This window comes from Egretta garzetta, unplaced genomic scaffold (genome assembly GCF_000687185.1).
Source record: "Egretta garzetta isolate BGI_Z169 unplaced genomic scaffold, ASM68718v1 scaffold112, whole genome shotgun sequence".
NCBI lineage: Eukaryota > Metazoa > Chordata > Aves > Pelecaniformes > Ardeidae > Egretta > Egretta garzetta.
In genome coordinates this window covers 1,963,707-1,985,125 of record NW_009258884.1, presented here as the reverse complement: position 1 = coordinate 1,985,125, position 21,419 = coordinate 1,963,707, and the positions used below count along the sequence as shown (strand labels likewise).

At 50.1% G+C, this 21,419-nt stretch overlaps 2 protein-coding genes across 10 annotated transcripts in view; both read left to right on the top strand.

Annotated features, from left to right (window-relative positions):
* Positions 1–14,730, top strand: part of VPS53 (VPS53 subunit of GARP complex) — a 63,574-nt gene extending 48,844 nt beyond the window's left edge. For 3 of the 9 annotated variants that reach the window (XM_035889502.1, XM_035889500.1, XM_035889499.1), the window contains 5 exons: positions 1,746–1,894; positions 7,176–7,245; positions 10,611–10,748; positions 13,876–13,980; positions 14,339–14,730. In XM_035889502.1, the coding sequence (XP_035745395.1) occupies positions 1,746–1,894; positions 7,176–7,245; positions 10,611–10,748; positions 13,876–13,980; positions 14,339–14,509 (633 nt within the window). In that variant the 3' untranslated portion in view covers positions 14,510–14,730. The other 6 variants (XM_035889507.1, XM_035889503.1, XM_035889506.1 and 3 more) reach the window with 6 other exon arrangements.
* Positions 14,731–18,494: 3,764 nt separating this feature from the next.
* The window catches only part of RFLNB (refilin B), a 7,108-nt gene continuing 4,183 nt past the window's right edge, over positions 18,495–21,419 (top strand). The window contains exon 1 of the mRNA XM_009633892.2: positions 18,495–18,515. Coding sequence (XP_009632187.1) covers positions 18,495–18,515 — 21 coding nt within the window. The remainder of the gene's footprint in view (positions 18,516–21,419) is intronic.

Below are 21,419 nucleotides of genomic sequence, written 5' to 3'. Positions count from 1 at the left end.
AAATGACAGGAACAAAGCTTTACCAGAAGAGTTGGGCTCATATTTCTTTTGATGACTTTTCAGTATGTGTACTATGTCTTTCATTGCAGCTACTGGGGGTTTTTTTGGGTGAAACACCCACACCCACAAACACACAAAGGGCTATTTTTACTGTTCATGCTTTAAAGGTTTGGTTGTAAAGTATTGCTTTTGGAATGAAGACCAACAAAATGAGAAAGCTACTGTTTTATTGTTGGTGCAATAATTCAACCTGGCAGTCCCTTCCTACTTTCTGGCCGTTCCTGCTATATGGGGATGGTCCTGTTCACTGAGGATCAGTGTCCGTCAAGAAGGGCCAGCGCTGGGAATGTGTGAGTCCCTCAGAGAGACAGGCACAATGGATTTTCTTCTGATATGAGAAGTACCGTGAGGAGCAGAAAAGCAGTTGTCTCTTGAGCAATCTTCCAAATGAAAGTAAGGTGGAATGAAAACCTGTAGAGCAGGTGATGAGAGAGGTGTCCATCCCTTCTAGCTACCTGGGTGATGCGAGATGAACAAGTTAGAGGTTTGGTTGCTTGGTTTAAATAAAGACAGCTTTGGTAGGACGCGTGTAGGCTCTGTCAGACACTGTGGTTTTGAAAAGAATTTGGCTTCTCTCGCCCATTAGGCAAGAGCCCACTTAGGCTGCATGGTGTTTGGATGGAATTGAATCAGCTGGGTTGCAGCAGACAAAGTAGCCGTAATTAAATCCAGAAGTTGAGAAAACAAGTTTGAGGACAAACACACCCTCAAAAGAAAAAGCTCATCTGCACGTGCCCAGTTTCCTATCCTGAGTTCATACCCGTTGTCCTCCCGTTTCATCTCCAGCATGAGGAACAGCATCTCCAAACAGTTGGAGCACATTGCAGAGTGCGTAGTCTCTGAACAGGAGCAGAGCTAAGAGCACTCTGCTGGGTGCTCGTGAGACTTTGTGATAGACACGGATGCTTGGCCAGGCCTTACCCAATTACACCCTTTTTTTTTTCCCCACATGACTTATGCTGTGTACTCCCTGTGTATTGCAAATAAGGCTTAGAGAAGGTCAAGGGGGTTGCACATCTGGCTCACAAGGGCTATTCTGTTGCATTTCTGCTGACGGTAAATGAAAACAAAACGGGAGGTTGAGTAACTCCTCTTGTTTTGTATTTTTCTACGTGTGCTTGGGATGAGCCGAAGTTGGCATCCTAGCTTGTACACCAGAAGTGTTTTCAGTGTGAGCTACGCTGGTGTAGAGTGCTTTGGACTTAAGACTATTTCTATTTCTTCCATCTATCTGTCATCAGTCTCACCAGTATTAAAGTCTTGGCTGCCATACAGGAATCCAGACTTTGCAAGCTTGCAGATATTTTCTCAAATGCCTGTAATCAGGATTTATATGGGCACTTCATCCCGGCAAACTGGAAACTGTTAAATATTAAGGCATCCTGGCCTGCTCCAAAAGCCTTTTTAATCCTAGTGGTCCCCATTTGTGTAGGTTACTGGTACAATCTCTCTCTGCTCTGGTGGAAAAAGGGCCGTTCTGGGTTTTCTTTGTATCTTGTTGAGGAAGGGCTTTGCTTTATCAGTATAGTGAGAAAGACCTTGACCTTGGTGGTGAATTGCAGAGGCAGTCTCTTGATGATTCCTTAGAGATCTTTTGGCAGGAAGTTTGTGCAGTTTTCCTTACCTATTGCTTGAATCCTAATGAGTTAAACAGTCTTTTTGGTTGTTTTTTCCCCTTTGTGCAGATGCAGTGGCAGAATGTGGAACATGTTGGTGACCAGAGTCCTTATGTCACCTCAGTGATTCTCCACATTAAACAGAATGTCCCCATCATCCGCGACAATCTGGCCTCCACGAGAAAGTATTTCACTCAGTTCTGTATAAAATTTGCAAAGTAAGTTACCAACGTGGCACAGAGTTTCTCAGGTCTCTGGTTCTCGCTCCTGTGAACGTGATAATCTATTTGCCTTTAGTGTGCAGCGTCAGCGGCGCTCGGTGCCGGGGTGAAGACCCTCTCCGTCCAGGGAGAGCACAGAGGGAGGTGGAGTAGGGCAGCAAGAACCAGCAGCTGCTGGCAAGGTTAAAAGAGACTTCAATTTCTTGTCTCGAGTTCCCTGCTGAGGCAGATTTCCTCAGACATTTGTATTGATTAGTTCCTTTTCATGTGTCTAAACCATCCCATAAAATACTGTGATGATCACTGTGCACTGTTTGCCAAGTACAGCAGGTTTGGGGTTGGACATCTAAAAAAGGCTTTGAATGTCTGACTATAGACACAACTCTTGCTATGGGGACCTACTTTCCTTCCAGTGATAAGAGGCTGCGGTGCTTCCAGGTACTGAGAAATTTAGTGCATCCTTTGCCTCAAAATAACTTTTATAATGGCTATAGCACTGTAAGGAGGGCATGTGTGATGAGTATATGCTACCTTCACAGTCTAAAAACTACTTTTCTGTGCAAAAATAGTTCAGTAAGAGAGGGAATATACACATTCAGATTTTGGGGGATATTACGAGTGTCTTCCTGGCAAGTCACTTAATGTTGGGCAGCGTGAAAGAACTGGAAGGTGAGACAGAAATTCCCCTTGCCTCTGGATTCAGGGTTGAGGGTGCAGCTCTCCAGCATCTCTTGGACGTCCAAACTTTGAAGCTCTGTGTCTGAAACAAAAATTCAGTCCTTTGGGAAGATACTTTGAACTCTTCCCTGCTTGCCTGTGGCCAGCTGAGCTTTGTATGCCAATGCCCCAAGAAAAACCCTCAGGGGGACTCTACCAGTTGTAGCTGCTGCTTTTGGTGTTGCATGTGACTGCTGGTAGACTTGGGAGCAGTACCGTGCATATCATGTGTCGCTCTAAAATACCTTAACGTTTCATTCATCTGTAGTAAGCTAATCATCCTGAAATAAACTGTATGGCCTGGCAGCTACCGTGTGGGCTTGCGACCGGAGCTTCAGCAGGGAAGGATGCAGCAGGCTCTCCTGAGAACCGTTCGCTTTCGCAGCGGGGAGGCTGGCCTGAGAGTTTCGTTCCCCCCTTCTATCTCAGGGTACTCATTAGTTTGCATTAAGGAGCAGTTCCTGATAAATCATACTATGGACTTGCCCATAATCACTGTTTGAAATGCTGTCTCAGTGAAAATTTATTGCACTTAAGCCTTCTGTGTGGTTACGCTTGAATTTTATATGGCTAAGATGGTGATAAATAAAAAAACCCATTTACTCAGCTGTTCACAGCGCACTCTTAATACCTCAGCTTAGTTGCCTCCCTTTTAACTTTATTGCTAAGCGCATACCAGGTAAACTCCGGATAAAATACCCAGCTCCCACATTGGAGAAAAGTTCACATCTGAGTGCCTTCCTCACAGCTTGTGCCATGGCAGAGCACAGAGACCTGCAAAACTACCACGCCGCTTCAAAACCTTTCTAATACAGCTACAGCTCTGATCTACAGCACGTTAAACTTAAGACACGGTCCTGAATTCACTGTGACGCGGATCAGGTGTAGAAGTGAAAATTTGGTTCCTGAAGCTTGTTTTTGCTGGATCGTATTTAGAATCCTTCCGTACAGCTTGGTGTTAAGAAGAACTAGCCCAGTGGTAAGGGTGGACTGACCTACTTAAAATGCTTATGACATTTTAATGCTTACAAACATTTGTATTTTTAAAGCTCTGGATTCTTATGGAATATGCTGGCCTGCCCAATATAAATACCTGGCCTTTTGTGTGCTCCATAACGCTGAAAATCCTTTTAACAGGCATTGTGCCTCTCCGTGTGTTAATGCCTGTATCTTTTTGAACTGCCAGCAGCTTCTCGGCTCTAATGGATTGTATAAAGCGCTAGTGTTGAGTTACAGGACCACAGGGGAGAAGGCATCTAAAGTCACTAAATTTAAAACTGAGGGATCTGAGCCAAGTCTGGAAGAAGAAAAATGGCCATCAGAAATTGCATCAATCCTCTAACCTAATTTGTCATTTTTGCTTTGTTTTGACCAATATGCAACCCTCGCTCCCTTGAAATAGTGAGAAGCAGCCGGCTTTCCAGGAGGCACTCATGGGCAGGGTGAGGGGCTCTGCTCTCGCTGCACCTCAGTCCTTATCCTTTGAAATCAAAAACCGCAGCGGTGAAGCTGTGGCTGCTCTGCCGGGATGTGTTTGGGAAGTCTGTGACCTGACCTCAATGAGGAAGAGATTAGAACTGAGAGACAGGAAAAACAAACAGCTCTCCCCCTCGCCAGAAAAGCGCCTCGTCCATCGCGAACAGTCGAGCATGGTGGGGAACTGCAGCAGGCCTCCTCCCCGTTGCTCCGGCCTTTGCATCGTGCTCTCAGCGCGAGGAGTTAGGCGGAAGAAGATCGTGATGAGGAGGCTCCTGGAGGTTTCGAAGCAGTGGGCCAAGCTAAGCCTGGGCGAGCCTGCGAGGACTGGTCACCGCCTCGGCGGGTGGCGTAAAGCAAAACCCTTCTCAGCTGCAGTGACTCAGTGACAGCAGGACGCTTTGGGTGATGTCTGGTGGTAGCTGTCTCCTGTCAGACAGACAGACTGTGGTTGCATCTCTGTCTGCCTTGCCTAGCAAGGCATTGCATTTGATGCGTCGTCAGTGCAGGGGATTAGGAAAATACAGGCGTTGGCAGAGCCACTCCCGTTGGATGGGAGCCTCTCAGATGCTGTGGTTTCTGTGCTTTAGGTTCCTAATCTGCCTTGCACTGCTTTATTATTACACTGGGGACTTGTCTGTTTCTATGGAGGGTTTGCTGGATTCAGTTTTATAGCCGAAGCTGTAAATGAATTCTGGCATCCAGTCTAGCTCTGTGGATGTGCAGGGAGTAAAGGCATTTAGAGTACAAAACCACGTGCAGAGCATTACCATTGCATATGCACGTATTATTCGCATCAGGACTGCCTGCTGTATGCTAAGAGAGCCAAGCATTGAGTCCAGCCGAGGCAAGAGACTCAAGTGAATTTCTCAGTTAAATGCAACTGCTCTTGACGGTCTCTGCTAGTCCAGGAAAAAAAAAAAAAAAAAAAAGAAAGAAAAAAATACCAGAGCAGCCCTTGGATCTTATGGTTTGTCTTGTCTGTCCTGCTGGAGTCGAGAAGCTGTTTCCAATAAGGCAGCGTGAAATAACAGGCATGTGGGGATGGAAGGTTGCTTTACCCTTCTGCATTGATTGTGGGTGGCCGTCCTACGGGGCCTGGGAATTGTTTCATGCAAGACAGAATGCCGTCTATGGGAGACCATGTGGTTATACAGAAAAGTAGAGGGGAGGGGGTCCTTTGACTGCCGGTCTGCCACCCTCCAGAAAGAAAGGCTCGCCCTGTTTCTCATGCACATTGAGCTCCATGCCTGACCTTACAGAGGGAGGGAGAGTTGGACCTACGTGCAAGATCAAAGGTACAATTAATCTCTTGTGCTCTTCCACTTGTAGCAAGCTGCTGCATCCAGAGCTGCTACCCAGTGATCATTTTATAGGATCACCTAAGCTCCAGCTGTGCTTGGCACTCTCCAATTGCCCCCTGGGAGTCAGTCATAACACCTGAAAAAATGGACTTCTGAAACAGATAAGTTGCTGTAATGCTTTCATGCAAGAGGAGACAGGGCTTGTTTTCCTCCTCTTATTTATATTTTGTTGCCAAGGTTGTTTCTCCGGTGGCCAAATTCAAAGCTGTTTGGGGCAGCCCGGTAGCTGGTTCTCAACAGTAATTTGAAATTGTTCTCCTTGACGCCTCTCCAGGAAAAGATGATTCACTGCGAGAGGTCGTGGCTGTGTCTGAGGGAAGGGGAAGGGAAGGAGCCTTCGCTTGGAAGGACTCTTCCTTGAACCATTTCTTTCGATTTGCTCAGCAGCTTGGCGTGCTCTGTGCCTGAGTTATGCTTTTGTCATTCTTCCATGAGAAAGGGCAAAAAAAAAAAAAAAAAAGGAAGGCCTGGCTTGGAAAACAGGTGGCAGGACAAACAAGATGCTGTCCGTGCTCCTTGCTTCGTGGGAAGGAAACAAATGGCTTGACAGATGCAAGGAGGAAACCACGCTGAATTTAGATCATCCCCATAAATGGCGCCTCGTTCAAAAGGACAGAAAACAGACCAACTTACATGAACTTAGGACAGAGCCATTAAAATCTAAGACCTGCGACCAGGTCATGGGCAAGGTCCTGGAAACGTGAGCTTTGTAGGCATTCAGCCAAAGAAGGCCATGTGAAAGAGGCAGCGTACATTAAAAACAAGGCAGTAAAAAGAAGACAAGAGTATGAGTGGTGTGGTCCTGACAGACGGATTTCGTGTTGCTCGTGCTGGCCCCTCTCCTCACCTTCAGTTCCTGAGTTTTCCTGGTGCTGCACCTTGGTAGGGTAGGTGGGGCAGGAGCTTCTCCTGCAGGTGCTCGGCCAGCGCTTCTGCAGAAGGGAGCATTGCCTTCTGCACTGAAGAATGAAAAGACAGCAAAGCCTAATATCAAGAAGCAAAAAGCTGAAACCAAAGCTCTGGAGTACATTGTCCAAGGTGGCGAATTTTGGATTTCCATCCTTGCTGAGTTCTCCCCAACTGAGTACATGCACCTTAGTCGTTTTTCTGAGTCTGAAGTTCACGTTAGTAAAATAGGGTAATGGTGTTTTCCTTTTCACAAAACTTTTTCTTGTCTTGATTGTGTTGGCCAGAAGCTTTCTGGAAGAGTGCCCTCCTGTGTGAGCGTCCAGGGCCCAGCAGACCTCCAGCCTTGGCTGGACCTCAAGTTCAGTGTGTAATATGCATGTTATGGAATTACTTGTATGCAGTAAAATGTAGGTTCTGGATACAGTCAAGATACTTCTACTCCATGAATAGCTATAGTAATCCTGGCGTGTCGCTGGTTTTATGATCTGCAATAGTTTGTTTGCTTGTTCTTGACCTTGTACTGTAATACTTCATATATAGTTCATAGCAATTTATTTACATAGAATATGTGTGCAACTTCTCAATTAACTTAGAGATCAGTATGGATTAAAGCAGAAGAATTGTACCTGGGGTTAGTTGTTTTGGTATTTAATACACTTAATGTGTCTGGCGTCAGCTTGAGAACCAGGCACTTACAGAGTCTTTGTGGAAAGCCACCCTGGTTTGGTTTTGTGTGCTTTGTTATCACTGATGACTGTATGACTCCAAATGCTCACATGTAATTGTGTCATTTTTCTATCTCTTCTCTGCAGCTCCTTCATTCCTAAGTTCATTAACCACCTCTTCAAGTGCAAACCTATCAGCATGGTGGGCGCAGAACAGGTAAGAAAAAGTAATTGCGTTGGCTGTAATATTTCATCACTTCTGGGTTCAAGAAGTCAAGGCAGTTTTTGTTAAAAGGGACAGAGAGCTGAGTCAGGAATACACTGGTAGAGGGCAGAGTGGAAGCAGGTTTGTAGTGATCCTGCTGCAGTTGAACCTGTCCTTGGGAGAGGGCTCCTCGGCATCTTCCCAAGCAGGGGAGCTCCAACTTTGCCAAAGTACCAATAGCACTGGAACAACAAACTTCTTGCGTACCTCTCTAAGGTGCCCGGGGGCTCCTCAGCAGGCTGATGGCAGTTTTGCTAGAGCCTCTGTCCTGGCTGCGTTCCAGTCAGCGCAAATAGATTCTTGCTTCCTCCGGTTTGCCTGCTAGTTATGGATGGCCGCTGTCTTCCTCTCCTCAGAGCCGTGCTGGGAAGATGGGGTTGTGGAGGTGTAGTGCAGTGTTTTCTCTGTTCTGTCCTAAAAATTGCTGAACAGAGGCCCTGGGTTTGGTGGGAGCTTTGAATCTCACTAGGTGGGAGACGCAGCCGTGCCTGAAGACAGGAGTTTCTTTCCTGCATAAATGCCTTCCACGCCTCGCTTCCTCAGGCGTTGCAAGCACATGTCAGAACTCTGCTGCATGATGGGGAAAAAGCTGCCTCAACCTCTGTGACCCAGGAACTGAAACCGGGGGAAGAGACGATCTGGGGCTCAGGACGCCCCAGCTTTCTCCCAGGAACCTTCCTCCCTGTGGCGCATTGAGGGCTGTAGATACTGCAAGATGGTGAGACGTGATCTCAGGGAGGAAAAAACATTAAATTACTGCCACTTGAGTTAACACACATATTTCTGGTGAAGTGCTGCCCTTTGACAGGAGCCCCTGCCCCCAGGTTGCACGTGGGTAGGCAGCACAGGGTGTTCATTACCTTGAGACCATGGGTGCAGCTGCAGAGCTGTGATCCCCCCCATCTCCCACCCCTTCCTGTGGGCTGGGACCCCGCTACTCTGCAAGGATGAGGTTTGGATGAGGCAGGCTTTCAGCTTTTGGCTGTCCCCTGCATGTACAGCTTCTCCCCTGTGTCAAAAAAAAAAAAAAAAAAAAAAAAAGCAGAATTGTCCCTAATGGGACTGCTGTGAACTTCAAATCGGTGCCTTAAAAGCTGCTTGGGTTTTAGGCATCAAAGATGGGTTCTGAGCAGTGTGTGTCTGCAAAATGAAACAGGAGCTATACATCAAAACCTTCCTCTTCCTTAATAGAAAGCAAATGAGTGAAGCGCGGTTCCTGCTCGTCTTGTGGGATGAGCAATAACCTGAGAGTGATTAAATGAAGTCCTTTTTGAAATAAGCATCTAAAGTGATTAACCGGTTGCCAGCAGTGGGCTTGTGTCTAATGTTAAAAGGTTTTAATATTACGGTATTGGAATAACGGGCCCAATTTGGTTCTTTAAAGCAGACTGGGAAGGTTTTCATTAGCCTGATTCAGAGTGAATATATCTCATTGTAAATGGGACATACCTTCCAGGTGTTAGATGTACAGAGGTCTTCAGAAGGTGGTCTCCTCTGTCTCTGCAGCATCTAGGTCCTCGGTTGCCTTAGCGTCTTTTGAACACCCCCGGTCACTCCCACTGGCATCTTTCCACGCTGGTTCCTCTCCCCTGGTGCCCGTGTTGCCATGGAATATGCTTTCCTGTGTTTCCTGGTCCGAAACACAGTTTTTCCTGCTGTTTGCTAATAATCGTGTTTGAAATCTGGACACCAGGAACGAGACCTACAGGAATATGCTTTCCTGTGTTTCCTGGTCCGAAACAGTTTTTCCTGCTGTTTGCTAATAATTGTGTTTGAAATCTGGACACCAGGGCGGTATTTACAGAGGTGTTCAGAGTGGGGAACGAGACCTACAGGGTTTCCTTTTCTGTGGGATTGTGTCTCTGACTTAATGACAATTCTCCATCTCAGCAGGCTTTGGCAGGGAGTTAGCAATGCCAGGGGCCTGGAATGGATAACAGCGGGACGTAGGGTGAGGGGACAGAGCCTGCAAGTGCTGCGTCTGCAGGAAGGGCTGTAGAGCGTGTAAAATTCCTGTTAGACACAAGTTTACGTGGGAAAGATGCAAATTCTCCAACCGTGGAAAAATCTTCCATCTATGGGATCCCTCGTAGACGCACAGGAATCCAGCTATGACAGCCCAAGCTGCCACCAGGCTCTGGCAGCTCTGGGGCGCACAGAGCTGCTCGACTGTGCTGTGGTTTCCTGACTTCCCAGGAGGAGATTGATGGCATCGGTTCATCTCATGCAAACCATGAAACAGGCAGCAAGCAGCAACGATACGCTGCCGCAGATAACAGGGTCCAGACTGGAAGTGGCGTGACCCACCACCCCTCCTCCTTGGCTCAGGCCTCTCTATTTGAGCTGAATTCCCACGTGTGCTGAGCACGGTACCGTAAATGTTCCTATTGTTCGCGGTGACTGCTGGGGGGTCCTGCAGTGCCCATAATGTTGTGCGTTGCTCCAGAATGAGCTTCCACCTGCTCCTGAGAGCCCTTTTGCAGGAAAAACGCACTGGGTGTGCCGACAGCCCAGCGGGTTTTCACACTCAGTGCTGCAAAAGTAAATTGTGCTCCTCTTCATCTAGTTTGATTTCAGGTTTCTGGCCTTCACTGGTCTTTAAACACACCCTGTGCAATCAGAAGAGTGCGGTATTTAGGGTAATTTCACTCTAAGAACCCCTAACCCACGGCATTTTGTCATCAGACAGTGCTCATCTGCTTTTGCTGAATTTCATGGCTGCTGCTTGCTGCTTATTTAGCTGCTGGTCTAGCAAAACCCAGCATACGGGCTGTGAGTTTGTGTGCCACTGAGCACAGCATACTGAGCAGTTCTCTGAGCAGTTCACTGAGCTGTACTGTGTTGCAGTTCTCTTTTTAAATAAAAAAAAATAAATCAGCAAGCGGTTGAGTAAATGCAGAAAACCTCACAGAGTGGGTGATTGGGTGCAGGAGGAAGCACGGTGTTAATTCATTTGACCTCGGTATCTAAATAATGATACAGCTACAGGTAATCAAGATTGTTTCGCTTTATACGGTCAAGGGGAAGAGGCTGGGAACTCCATGCCTCCTGTGCCGAGTGTTGAGCTGCCCTAAGCCATTTCAAGTCAGCAGAGCGGCGCTCCATTAAAGTCAACGAACAGTGCTGATACGTAGCCATGGGTGATCGTGTCTCCTTGAAGGGTCATTGTGTGGGTCAGTCCCTTCTGTTCCTGCCGTCCAATTTCCAGGACTTTTTCCAACGTGGGAAGCATTACACTTTCAAGCATGTTGGATTATAGCAGCTAATGGAGCTTGGTAAAAGGGACCCGAGTAACAGGGTGTGATTAACTATTGCAGCTGCTGCTGGACACTCACTCTCTGAAGATGGTTCTCCTGGATCTGCCTTCCATTGGGTCCCAGGTGGTGAGGAAGGCTCCTGCCAGCTACACCAAGATAGTGGTGAAAGGCATGACTCGGGCTGAAATGATCCTGAAGGTAACTCAAAACTTTTGATAACCTGCCAGCCAGACTGCTGGACTGGGAATCGGAGCGAGCGAATTCCAGGGGGCCCTTCCTTTGAACACGGCAATCTGCGCTTGCACATGAACGCATGCGAGCTTGCCGGGGTGTGCCGCCAGCTGTTCTACAGAACTGGCTCATTCGCCTTGGTTTTGCCCCTACGCTCTTTTAACATCACATTTGAGTTCTCAACCTCATTTTTCAAGGTAACCAAGGGCTCAAGTTCTGCTTATTAGGAGAGCTGGAGCACCAGATTCCCTCAGGAGCTTGGGAAAATCAGAGCTAGCATCCCTAAGTGTGTGCCGCAGGGCAAAACCCTCCAGTTCAGGTTACTCCAGGCCTTTGTGCAGACTCCGTCACGCAGGGGAGCCAAGTCGTGCTTGAGTCACCTGTTTACTGTCTAGTGCAACAGCCAGTGCAAACATGTCTGGGTTACTGTATTCACCAGAGCCCTTTTTCATTTTCCAGACCTGGTGCCTGGAAAATGACCCAAAAGCAGTGTGTTGTCTTCATAAAAAGTAACAAGCAAAGCAATCTCCCCTTCCCCCCTGTTGCTGGAGTAAGAACTGAGGTTTGATCCGAGGAGAAGCCATGGGAGCTGTGCAGTTGTACCCTCCCGAGCGATGGGATTGTCCCCTGCTCGCAGCAACACTGTGAAGCTGTTTCTGTGAGTGAATCGGTGGGACCTGGGGACAGGCAGCTGCCAGCCAGAGCCTCCTGTAAACCGCAGCCAAGGCAAGGCAGGGGTGTGGAGTCCAGGCTCTTGCCGTGCTTGCCTGCTGCTCGGCACGTGGCTTTGCTCCTGAAGTAATGTCACGGCTGAGTTTGCATTCTGAAGTCAGAAATTAGCTCTGCGACCCCATGCTTTTGGAGTAAGGTGACTGAGATGTTAGTAGATTTGTTAAAGCAAGTCTAAATTTTCTTAGGAATTACCTGAAGAAAAATACTCTGGTACTGCTTACAGAGGAGCAGGGAAGATGGGTGCCTGTTGGATGCAAAAACAGGTCTTCCCTCGGAGCTTGTATGTGAATCAGAAAAGTAGTGGAGTTAATTTGTCTACCCTTCACATCACACTGGCTTCATCGGGGTTGAGATGGAAGCAGTGTAGGAAGAGCCTCGGGCAGGGAGTGCAGGCTGCGTGGTGCTGCTGGTCCGTAGGATGCGGAGGAGCATCGTGACATCCAGTGCTTGCCCTGCTGTTGCACCAAGCACTTCTGCCGGCCCCAAGTGAGGGCTCGGCGCTGGTGTCACTGGTAAGGAGACAGCGACAGGCTTATGGCGCTCAGCACTCTGCAGAGCTGTTTTACAAAAGAATGCCCGTGTAATCAGTGGGCGATGGGGCTGGATGCTTGGCTGGGGCAGGTTTGTTAATTGTAGTGACTGAACAGATCACCGTGAGTCTGAGTAACCCACACACAGCGTTTGGGGCTGGTGTCAGCACCCACCTTTTGGGTTCGGGAGAGAAAAAAGGGTTCTTGGAAGTGCCTGCTCCTGATGGACCACCAGTATTTCTGCAGGAAGGTTTCCTTGCAGGAGCCTAGAGCTGACCAGTCATCTCTGGCCATTCTGTTTGCCTTGTGGGTTGTCTCTTTTTATCAGTGCTCAGACTCTGCTGTTTCTAAATTGTACATTAAAGAGTCTTTTCCTTAAGAACTATTTCACCCCATCAGAAGCACAGGCCAATACGCTCCTCCTCGGCGTTTTCAGGGCTCTCCTACCTAGCACCGAGATGGTTCAGAAGCGATGCCCCCGTTGCGTACAACAATACCACCATGCAGTAGTGTGCCCGGGCTTATACCGGTGCAGCTCATTCAGCAGGGGCATCACTGAGCCCATAGAGGGCACAAACAAATTCATTCAGCTAAGCCCTACAAAGCGCAACTGCAGGCAGGGAGGAGGGCGTCAGGGCACGCACGTCCTGCAGAGCTGTTTCCTTTCTCCTCCGGCTGTGCTGTCTGAAGTTCCAGCTTTTCATCTTGGCAGAAGATTTTTACAAGGGCTGTAAATTAAGGATTTATAAGTGTATACATGGCTGTGATGTTTCATTGGTCTGAAGCGCAGGAAAAGAAAGAAATGTCTCAGTGACAGAATACAGCGTGGGGTGAGCTGGGTCAATGGAAACATGTGGAAATGTTTTCAGAGACAGGGAAGAGCCTGGTCCTGTGCTGTTTCTGCCCTGCACACACACATACACAGGCACACACTCTCTTTCCCAGAAGGATGCATTTGCTGCCCAGCATTATCAAAAATGTGTTCTCTATGGAGCTCTGCTTATGTAAGGAAAATACAACCATGAGTAACCATCTTTCCAGCTCCAAGGCTATTTTATTTTTTTTTTTCCCGACTTGACTGTTGCTGGCACTAAGAGGGTGTGAGCTCCGGGGCAGAAGTCAGCAGGGGGTTCGCATGCTGCATCCCAGTCTCTCCAGAGAAGCGAACAAGAGGAGCTGCACCCAAAGGACGTCACGTGGCACCACTCGCCCATCAGGTTTCGTGTCAGAAGCAGGAGGACTGCAGAGTGGATTGCTCTGGCCCTCGCTGCTGTCCCAGGGACGGAGGGAGTGACAGCAGAGTGTTGTCAGGTTCCTTTGCGAGGTGCTGTCTCTGCTCCGCTCCAGGCAGGAGGGAGCGGGAGGGATGCACGGCCAAAGCGAGGGTCTGGGCTGCATCCAGGCTGCCTGATTTGCTGGGGCCTTTCTAAGAGTTCCCACCACCACCACCAGCACTGCCTTTCTCCCCCAAGCAACTGCCCGGTTAGTCTTCCCTGTGCAACAAGATAAAATCTTGAGCTTTGCCAATACGCCAGTGCCTGCCAGCCCACAGGCGTACAGACAAAGTTCTGCTGCTCTTTGAAACGTGATACACAGCCCCTTGGGTCCAGCACCACCGCTGTGCAGAAAGAGACCCTGTCCTCATCACTGCTCTTTACTTCACTCACCTTTACCTCTCAGTTACTAGCAGCACGTACAGCCTCTTTCTTCTTCCTTAAGCGTCTTGAGGAGAAGCCAGCCCTGCTGTCACTTGTGTGCCTGAGTTGACTGAGCACTGGCTTTAACTCATGGAATCTGTCTGATCTCTCCCCCCCCCCCCCTTGTCTTGGCAGGTGGTTATGGCTCCGCATGAGCCCCCAGTTGTGTTTGTTGACAATTACATCAAGCTCCTTGCTGACTGCAGCACCGACACTTTCCAGAAGATACTGGACATGAAGGTTAGAACCAGTCCCGCAGAGTTTCTGCTCATCTGGTAGCACCGCATTGAGATTGTTGGTGACTTTTTTTCAGTAGAAGTATAGAGGGGTTTGGGAGTGGGAAAAGCACTCTAAGGCAAGTGTATCCTCTGTACTCTGAAAGGGTTGCTACTGAAGAACAGCTTTTCAGTTCGCTTCACATGCTTGTACCTGCTCCGGCTCCCAGGGCTGAGCTCAGTTCCCTCGGGATCATTCAGAGGTCTACACACAGCTCGTGGTGGGTGAACAAAAGGTTGAGGTTTGAAATGGGTTCTCCTGCTCGCTCCCAGGTCAATGAAGTCTAACTGGCTTGCTTCACCATCCCTTTGCTCTCCCACAGGGTCTGAAGAGGAGCGAGCAAAGCAGCATGCTGGACCTCTTCCGCCAGCGCCTACCGGCTCCCCCCTCCGGAGTGGAGAACGCCGGCTCCCTCTCGCTGAGTGCTCCTACGCCCGAGCAGGAGTCCTCTCGGATACGGAAACTGGAGAAACTCATAAAAAAAAGACTCTGAGTGAGCAGAAGGAAACTCTGTTGCTCAGGACTAGCTGCAGTGACTGGGAGCAAAGTTGGTCAGACTTACGATTTACAGTATGCTGCTGAAAAATCCATGTCCCATCACTCCCACCCCCTGTGATCTCCTGACCGTCGTACACCATGACGCTGCGTCTCCATTCAGACCAAGGGAGGATCTGACCAAGGTGTTTGCCCTTAGACAGTTTAGCAGGAGTGAAACCCAGGCCCCAGCGCCTACCGGCTCCCCCCTCCGGAGTGGAGAACGCCGGCTCCCTCTCGCTGAGTGCTCCTACGCCCGAGCAGGAGTCCTCTCGGATACGGAAACTGGAGAAACTCATAAAAAAAAGACTCTGAGTGAGCAGAAGGAAACTCTGTTGCTCAGGACTAGCTGCAGTGACTGGGAGCAAAGTTGGTCAGACTTACGATTTACAGTATGCTGCTGAAAAATCCATGTCCCATCACTCCCACCCCCTGTGATCTCCTGACCGTCGTACACCATGACGCTGTGTCTCCATTCAGACCAAGGGAGGATCTGACCAAGGTGTTTGCCCTTAGACAGTTTAGCAGGAGTGAAACCCAGGACATTGCTGGGTGCTCGTGGTGGAGAAAATAGAGGTATCTAGAAGTCAGCAGCTACGAAAATGGTTTAGGTGGATTCAGATTAATATCTGGCTGGGATACACTTGGTGTCCCAGCCCTCAGCCTGGCTGAGCTCTCCTGCTGCAGCACTGAGGATTTTGCCTGAGAGTTCGGTGTTACTGCTCACTCCCCATTGCAGAGCTGTTCCTCTGTTTCTTTATATACTGGTTGGGGACCCAGCCCCAAGCCATCACCACCACCAAAAAGACCCCAAACTCTTTAACAGCTGGGATCCAGGCATCTGCAGCTCCACTAAATTAACAGGATGCCCAGGAGAGAACCCCAAAGCAGATTTCTCCCCTGTTCCCAGGACAGGCGTGCGTAAACCACCATTAAAACAGCAAGGCAAATTCTTTTCAGAACAGGAGGAAAGGGCTGAATTAATGCCTTCTGCACCTTGGCAAACCTGCCAACAAGCCAGCAGCCTCGGCCGCTGTTACAGCTTAAAGGCCAAACTAGACATCTGTGGAGCCCATCTCCAGCTGCTTGTTATTCCTCTCGCATGTGCTGGACTCGCTCGCTGTCCCTGGTGGGAGTTCCCGTACCACATCTCGCCCTCTCGCCACAAAGGGCCGTTCATGGAGCAAGCATCAAGCAGCGCCAGCCCCTCATTCTTGTGCCAGCCGGTGTGTCCCGAGCAGGGGTGTGCCCCTTTGGCACCTTCGCTGCCCTGCAAGGAGAGGTGCTGGAAACGTTGGCTTTAACAGGGAGCCTGGGTCTCTTCCCAGGATGGGATGCTTAAGCCAGCCTCAGATTTGAGGGCCTGCCTTTCCTCCTCCTCCTCCAAGCTTCAGCTCTGCACCAGTGCAGAGAGGAGGAGAAGCAGAGGTGAAGTATTTCACATAACTCTGCCCCAAAGCTAGCGTGGAGCAGGATTGGGGTTGGTGGACGTCTGTGCCCTACTTGTTGTGTGAGCTTCCCCAAGGAGTCTCAGTGCAGGGAGGCATCGCCTCGTCCTTAGCAACACTGCATTTCTTTCCAAACTCCTCTGTACCCTTTTTGGGGGACTTGGAAGGCATATGCCCAACCACGAACAGTTGAATCTCATATGGGTTTAGGGGCAGATCAACCAGTCGTGCCTGCTTTATTTTAACTCAAGCTTCACTTGTACATGCAGGAAAAAGAAGTCCTGTATCAGTCTGGTGGGTGAGGAGCTATCGCCTGTCGGATGCCTTCTTGAGAGGGTCACGCTCCCCACCAGGTTGAGTTTGGGCCTTAGGACTATATTTATTAGGGGCTGTGCTCACTAGGGATTACAGTACTCGCTGCTGCACATCTGGGAAGGGGGGATCAGACACGCTCCAGTAAAATGAGCTGTGTCCACCCAAACCCAGAGCTTTGCTGGGGCTGGGGAGGGAGGAGGTGAAATGAGAAATCCCCGAGTGAGGCAGAGCCTGGGCTGATGCTGTGTCCGCCTCTTCGTGCTTCAGCACCATCCTCTCCTCAGCCCTGTGGCTGTGGGAGGGCAAATTTGGTGCCCGGTTTGGTAAAATCCTGTTCTCCCTTTGCGCAGCTGGCAGGTCAGCCTGCGCTTGAACGGGCAGGAGTTGATCACAGGATTTGAGCAGAAAGAATAAATCCACAGAGATGAAGTCCTCCCTGATCAGGTTCTCTAACGCTGCTCAGAGCCATCTGCTGCAGCAGCAAGGTGTGCTGACAGGTATGCTAACACCAACTTTTCAGGATGTCTTTTCAGGCATCCCCAGGCTTGGGCACTGGCTGCGGCATGCGGGTGCTCGGCTGCAGAGAGCCGTAGTGGTGATGTCCGTCTGCAGAGCAGCGGTAACAACACAACAGTTGTGGGGAGGGACAGCAGTTTCTCGTCACTCCAGTTTTACAAATCTTCCCCAGTCCCGCTGCTGCTTCATTTATTTCCTCTCCTGATTTCACGTTGGGTGACAAAAGAAGGAACAGTGTTTAAAGCACGTCGGGATTGTGAACGGCTGTTCCCCAAGGACAGATTATCTCAAGGTGCATGTGCAGGATGGTTCACACGTTATCAAATGCAATAGCTGGGCAGGAGGGAACACGGGTTTGCAGAGATTCATTATTCCTGTGGGGGGATGAATAATTTATTTTAGATTAATCTTTCTTTGCTCTGTCTATGGATGACTCTCCAACTAAATTATGAATAGCTGCAGATGATGTTCAGGTTATCGCCACGTGTCTTTCCCTGAAGGCTTCACCCGTTTCGTTCTGGAGATAAGAAGAAATAAAAGGAAAAATTAATTTTTAGTTTTAGCCTTTGAAGAATGCTACAGGTCTGGGTGTTTGGAGTTCCACTTTTAGAGTGCAAGTCTGCAGTTTTCTACTTTTGGTGTAAGGGTTTTGTCCCCCTGGCTCTTGGGTGTTTATCAGATTTGGCACATCTGTATGTGTATGTTAGCTGTTTGGGGTTTACATCTCTGGGGAGTAATGGATGATTTTTTTTCTCTATAAAATGCCACTTTTTACGTTTTTTGGCCGAGGCGTAATTCTGGCTGTATGTTGGAGTGTGACACTAAACTGAATTAAATGGTTACTGATGTTGATCTGCTGGGTGTTTTCTGTACAACTGAAACCCCCAGGGCTGGGATGGACCTCACCCAAAACACGCTGGACCCAGGGCTCCATGCGGTCCGTCTCCATTGCTCTCTCCTCCCGCTTCTCTTCTGGCTTTTCCACCTTCTGTCGCTCCACCGGCAGCCCCTGCGTGGGCAGCCGTTCCCCGCGCCGTGCAGGCAGTTCAGCAGAGCTGACCTCGTGCTCCTACATAATCAGATCGTTTCTGCTGACTGTAACTGCTGGAGAGATTTCTGAGAGATCCTAATTTTTCCTTTGAAAGGAAGAGGTAGTGCCTTTTTTCCACACGATGCATGACATTGGAGGAGTTTCTTTCACTTGGAGAATTCATGACTCATTTGCTTTTCTCCTACTGCTCTGCCGGTCCTGCCCCCTCCGCCCTTGGGCAGCAGCAGCACGCGCCAGGCGACACGGGTGTTTATTTCTTTCACCAGATTTACAGCCATGAATTCGAGCATCTGAGTGACGATGTCCAAGTCTCCACAAGCCTTTTCTTGGCCGCAGCCGGGCGGGCGGCAGACGCGGATGCTGTTCGGCAGCATGAGGCCACGGCTCTGCTGCGCTTAGGAAAATGAGCTGAAGCGTTTGTCTTTAGGCTGTGTCAGAAGAGGCGTTTGGCAGAAGGCATTCCTCTGCGTGCCTGCTCCGCTGGGGCCGGTTACACCAGCTACTGCTACCGTCACCCACAATTTCTAGGTTAAAGCCTGTGCTCGTTCCCTTCTCTCAGCCAGAGCAGCTCTGCTGGGCCTGAGCTGGAGTCCAGGTGGGAGCACGTGGGCCCGATGGAGTCCAGGTGGGAGCACGTGGGCTCGAGTGCTTTGCTGGCCTTGCCTTCGAGATCGCAGGGTCATCGGGGAGTGCTGGGAGGGGGTGTGTCCCTGCTGGGAGCAGGGCAGGGGGCTGCTCCCCGGGCCCTTGCCTCGCCTGGGGTACAGGGTCACCAGGACCCAAAGTACTGCGGTTTCCCTGTGCTCAGGCCCCCGTGAAGTGGCTGTGCCCTCCTGTTCCCAGCAGGACACGGGGAGCCCGCAGGGCTGCCATCAGGAAGGGAAAATCAGCCTTTGTCACTTGTGGCACATGGGGCTTCCCCAGTCCCTGGGAAAACTTCAGCTTGTGGCTCAGCAGTTCGCAAGGGCGGCGGCGGCAGCAGGGTTGTAAAAGCCGATGAAAACTCAGCGACGTACCATCAGCATTAATCCCTGCAGCCGAACCCCTCCCAGGGCTCCTGTCAATCCCATCGCTTGGAAGCATCGCTGTGAGCACAACTCCTGTGCCCCACGGATTTGCAGTCTGCTCTGTGGGGAGCAGCCTGGCGTTTCCCATCGTTTGAAACTAGTTTTCCATCGTTATCAAATAACATGGGATCCTTCTGATTTGCTTCCCCCTGCCCGCAGCAACGGCCCCCGCGCTGCATCAATGTGCCTATTGTTTGGTTGCTGATTAAGCAGAGCACGCCCGGCTCGGTGGAAAGTCCTTTATGGAAGGAGGATCTTGATAAGATACTCTATCTGCTCTGTCCTGGCTGTGTGCGGGCAGTTAAAAAGTAAATAACAGGGACAAACAGGCTGTGATGTACAGGCAGGGGAAAAGATTTCCAATGCCATGGGGGCCTGCATGGATCGGTCTGAGAGGCTTAAAAAGAGACGGGCTTTCTGGGAGGGCAAAGTCGCATGCCTTAAAAGCAGGGACCCTGTATACAGTGGCTATCGACAGTATTTTTAGTTATTGGGTAGCTAAAATTCTGGTTAAACACTTCCTTTTCATCCTAGAAGGAAAGTTTGCAGCTTTGGAAGTTGATGCTGCAGGAGATACTCGGGTCTGAGCCCAGGGTGGGCTGCGGAGCCCCCTCAGCTGCGCAATCACCACCATTTCACCTGCCAAGCCCAGAAACGACAGCCTGGAAGGGCACAAAAAGAATTGCCATTTGCTTCAAGCCAGGCCAGAGTGGGAGGTTTTTTTTGCTGGTAAATAAAGAGCAGCAGATTTCCAGCAGCCCGCGCAGCTCTGCCCATCCCAGGCACGGCCGGCCGCAGCCTCGTGCAGCTCCCCAGGCACCGAGATCCCTCGCACTCAGACCCCGATCCCCACGGCAGTGGCCATGGGGACACCCGCAGCCCTCAGAAGTGGCTGCTGGGAGGTGCTACAGGTCCCCGTGTCCTCCCGTCCCCCCCCCCCAAATTGCACTAACTGGGTTATTGGCAGCGTGGTTTTTAGCCCAGGAGCTGCACGGCAGCTCTGAAATAATGATCGCGTTCGTCTGGAAACTGCTCCAGAGCCTTCTGAGGCATCTAATTTCATAAAGGGCTTTTATGGGAGATTTTGGAGCGAGGAGCGATCGGCTTTCCCATTGCTCACGGAGACCAGAATACCTCTTTTTTTGGGATGCATTTAAATCAAAAGGAAGAAAACACCTGTCCTGCACATTTGCTCAGACCCCAAAGATTTGAATCAAAATTTTTAATGCTCTTTTTCTTTCCATCTGCATTTTTCAGCAAAGACAAACAGCCTCATAGTATTTCTTCAAAGGAATGTAAATTCCTTGAGGAAGTCTCCGGAGTTCCCGGCACCACATAGCTGCAAACCACAGACGCCTACGGCTGAAAGCTCTGCTCTGCTTTTAATTTTGGGGCAGGGAAGGAATTCTTTTCAGGGGTTTGGGTTCACTTGTGCTGGGCCCGTCAGGCCAGACTGCCTGTTACTGCACAGGGGAGTGTTGACTTTGGCCGGCTGCAGGCAGTTGCTTTCCCTCCACAAGAGTATTCCCCCACTGAATCTGATGACACGGCGCAATTATTTCATTAGGATTTTCCAAAAAACGTTCCCTTGGTCTCATCTAGTGCTAGAAAGACCTTTTCCCTCTGTTTTCTTGTTTCAGCTTTCATAGCTTTGCCTGAAAAATGCAATTAAGGGTGGCAGTGCTGCTGCCTGGGTCCAAATCCTCAGAGGGGAGCAGAGAAAGAGGACCCTGGGGCTAAATCTGTGTGTTTTGAAGGGTGTCGGGGGTGAGTGCAGCCCCTGTGTAAGAGCACAAGCAAGGCCCCTGTTTCCACCACGAGCTGCCCTCTGAGAAAGCTGGGGTGGCTGCTGCTGAAGCTGAGCAATGGGAGAGGGTGGCTGAACCGTGAAGGGACTGGTGTCCTGCAGCTGAGCGAGCTCCATGCTGCCCCATCCCTGTGCCGGCATTAACCACCATAGCCTGTCCCGAACCCGAACTGCTCCTCGCATGCCAGGAGGGCCCGGGCAGACAGCAGGGTCACACCTGGCCTCAGCAAAATGGCTTTACTTAATAAATCTGGTTGCGGTGCATGGGCTCTGTTGATAATTCCCGGTTGCTCTTCTGTACCCTCCATCCCAGGCAGCTGTGACGCTTGGTCCAGGGAGGTCTGGGGGGCTTAACCTGGCTGCCAAAACACCCCACGGACCCTTGGGGAAATCTGTGTGTTGGAGGTAGGGACAGCCCAGCAGCTGGGGCTCACTCTTTCAGTGCTCCCCAAAATCCATGCTGGCATGGGAACGGGCAGCGCGTTGGGGTGGTGCACAGCCCATAGGCTGGACTAGGGCTGCGTTTAGGGCAGCCCGTCAGGAGCTGGTCTGGGGATGGGAGAGAGTGTGCAGTCCCCCGGGCAGGAACGCAGTCCGGGTATATGGGGATGGGGGGCACTGGGATGATGGGGGCACCGGGAGGATGGGGGCACTGGGGCAGGATG